The sequence below is a fragment of the Nicotiana attenuata genome, unplaced genomic scaffold (genome assembly GCF_001879085.1).
Source record: "Nicotiana attenuata strain UT unplaced genomic scaffold, NIATTr2, whole genome shotgun sequence".
NCBI lineage: Eukaryota > Viridiplantae > Streptophyta > Magnoliopsida > Solanales > Solanaceae > Nicotiana > Nicotiana attenuata.
The window spans coordinates 21566-24242 of NW_017670994.1; the positions used below are offsets into that span (position 1 = coordinate 21566).

Genomic DNA, 2677 nt, shown 5'->3' on the forward strand with positions numbered 1-2677 from the left:
GATTCATATGGTTAATTATATAAGTTAGATTTTCTGTTCTTATTTATTTTATAAACATCCATAATACTCTTTTGATAATATTGAGTACTCTTAAGTTCAAGCAGTTCACATGCTCAAGTTATGAATGGAAAATTGGGATGTGGTTTATCTGCACTTATGCAGTGAAAAATCAAATGAAAGCAATACTCCATTGTGGAAATTCATTAAAAGCACCAACAAAGGAATTTTGGCAAATGTTCCTTCATCATTAACTAGAGGTATCGGGTTTGAGTCCTGAGTAATAAGTCGCCTTTGTTAGGGAGCGCTTTACAGCCCCCTCCCTCTCTCGCATCAATGTGGTATTTCACGGTGTGAATCTGAATTTAGTCAGGCCCAATGTGCGGAGCGGACACATGGTGAAAAAACAAAACAAGAAAAGGAAATTCGTTAAAAGCTTTTTTTTGTCTTTTTACACTTCACTTCTTTTTTTCTCTTCCGATGTCCTGTAACCGCATTACGATCCGACTAAATCCGGATGAGCGATTGACACATTTGGGGGATGTAAATACTCCCTAATAAATACTGACTTCATACCCGGAACTTAAATTCGAGATCTTTAATCAAAGATGAAAGGTAGTTTGACACTCCACCAAAACCATGTACACTCCAATTCATTTGTCCAAGTTCTACAGCTATTATACATTTGTACTTCTTTTTTCTCTCTGTCAAATTTCTAAAATGGTGTTAAAATTAAAGCTTTTTCTCTTTTAGTTCAAATCCTGCAGTAGTGTTGTTTCCTCTCTTTTGTATTACTTCTTGTCATCTTGCATTTTCCTTGGAACAAGAGTATTACCATTTATAGTATGAAAATTTTCCTCTCTCCTGGAAGTTTGAAATCTTTGGGCATTTTCTTATATAGTTTTTTTTTTTACTAAGTTTTTATGAGAAGAATTGTGAATTTGGTTTAATATTATTAGTCTTATGGTGTTACCAATTAAAAAACATTTCACAAATCATAAGATTTAGTATATTAATCCTCACTAAAAGTTTTTATTCAGAAGCAAATAAATCTGTATTTCATACTTTTCACGTTTTTGGTAGTAAAAAACAGATTATAATCACATTTTCAAGTATTGACATGCTCAGATGGTTCGGACACGTACAAAGGAAAAGCCCAGATACTCCGGTAAGGATGTATGAGCGGCTGGCTTTGGAGGGCACGGGAAGAGGTAGAGGACGGCCTGAGAAGTATTGGGAGGTGATCAGCCAGGATATGACGAGACTTCAGATTTCCGAGGACATGTCCCTTGATAGGAAGCAGTGGGAGTCGAGTATTAGAGTTGTAGGTTAAGAGGTAATTGAGTCTTTCCTTACTCGTACATTTGTGAGGATAGTCTAGTAGGGATTGTGTCAAAGTCAATTAATGACAATGTTGTATCTTACTACTCTTTCGTTTTCCATAGTGTCGGGTCTATGTGTTGTCTATCGCTTTTGTTTTGTATCTACTTTCTCATTTTCATGATATTATTTTTCATATGGTTTCTATTGGTGATACTAATATTATTACTTGTCGTCTTCTTGAGCCGAAGGTCTTTCGGGAGCAACCTCTCTACTCCCACAGGGTAGTGTTAAGGTCTGCGTACACACTACCTTCCCAAACCCCACTAGTAAAATTTTACTGGATCGTTATTGTGGTTGAACATATAAATAACTGAAAAACCACTTGAGGCCAAGTTATGTGTTTGTGCCAATCTACTCCTACGATAATTCTTTCTATTTCTTTTCGGTTTTTTCTATTTCTTCTTATAGACACCATATAATGTAGTACTAAATAATGACAGAAAACATAGTAAAATAATCGTTTAAAAATTGAAGGACAATATGTAATAAAATTCATTCGAGAAATCTACAGCAATAAAATAAAATAAAATAAAAGAGATAATAATATATAGTAGTAACCCTCTAATAAATAGTGCCTTACAACCTGCTCAAAGCAGCATGGTAACTAAGATAATTATATTAAATAGAAACTATTACAAACATTGACATTCCTTGGGCACATGAACTTATTCAATACTACTATACTACTTTTTTGTTCCTTCAGAAAATCTAATAAAAAGCAGAATATAGCCAATTAGTCGCAACGTATTTATATCTTCTTCATTTTTATGCCATCGTCTCATAACCACAATTAATAGAATTACATTAAGTTTGTTGTTATTGTTGTCGTCTCAGAAACACAACATACATGCCCTCCTCCGTGTTGATACATCATAGCATCAATTTCATCATCATCTTTTAATCCCGACTTCATTATATATAATCCAAAAAAAACATACAAAAACAAAAATTAAACATGAGGGATATTAATATGTAGAGTGTTAAAATATCGAATTAATAATAAATCATATTATGGAAATTAAAAGGCTAATAACTTACTTCATTTACAGTCTTCTTAGAATAAATGCGTTTTCCATTGAACAAAAACCTAAATGTTTTATACTCCAATATTTGTTTACTCTTAACATATGCCTTGAATATCTCTTTCATAACTGAAGTAGGCTTGACTTTGAAATGTACAAATGATCCATCCTACAAAAAGTTAGTAAAAAAAAAACCAAAACAAGACAGAAATATCAATAAATATCTAGTATTAAAAACTCATTCCTGTCTGAAAAATTTATATATATATATATAT

The 2677-nt window shown here is 32.5% G+C and overlaps 1 protein-coding gene across 1 annotated transcript in view; it reads right to left on the reverse strand.

Moving 5' to 3' along the window:
* Window positions 1–1904: 1904 nt before the first annotated feature.
* The window catches only part of LOC109245076 (small ubiquitin-related modifier 2-like), a 1296-nt gene continuing 523 nt past the window's right edge, over window positions 1905–2677 (reverse strand). The window contains exons 2-3 of the mRNA XM_019412262.1: window positions 2419–2571; window positions 1905–2287 (exon numbers count right to left, since the gene is read on the reverse strand). Coding sequence (XP_019267807.1) covers window positions 2180–2287; window positions 2419–2571 — 261 coding nt within the window. The 3' untranslated portion in view covers window positions 1905–2179. The remainder of the gene's footprint in view (window positions 2288–2418; window positions 2572–2677) is intronic.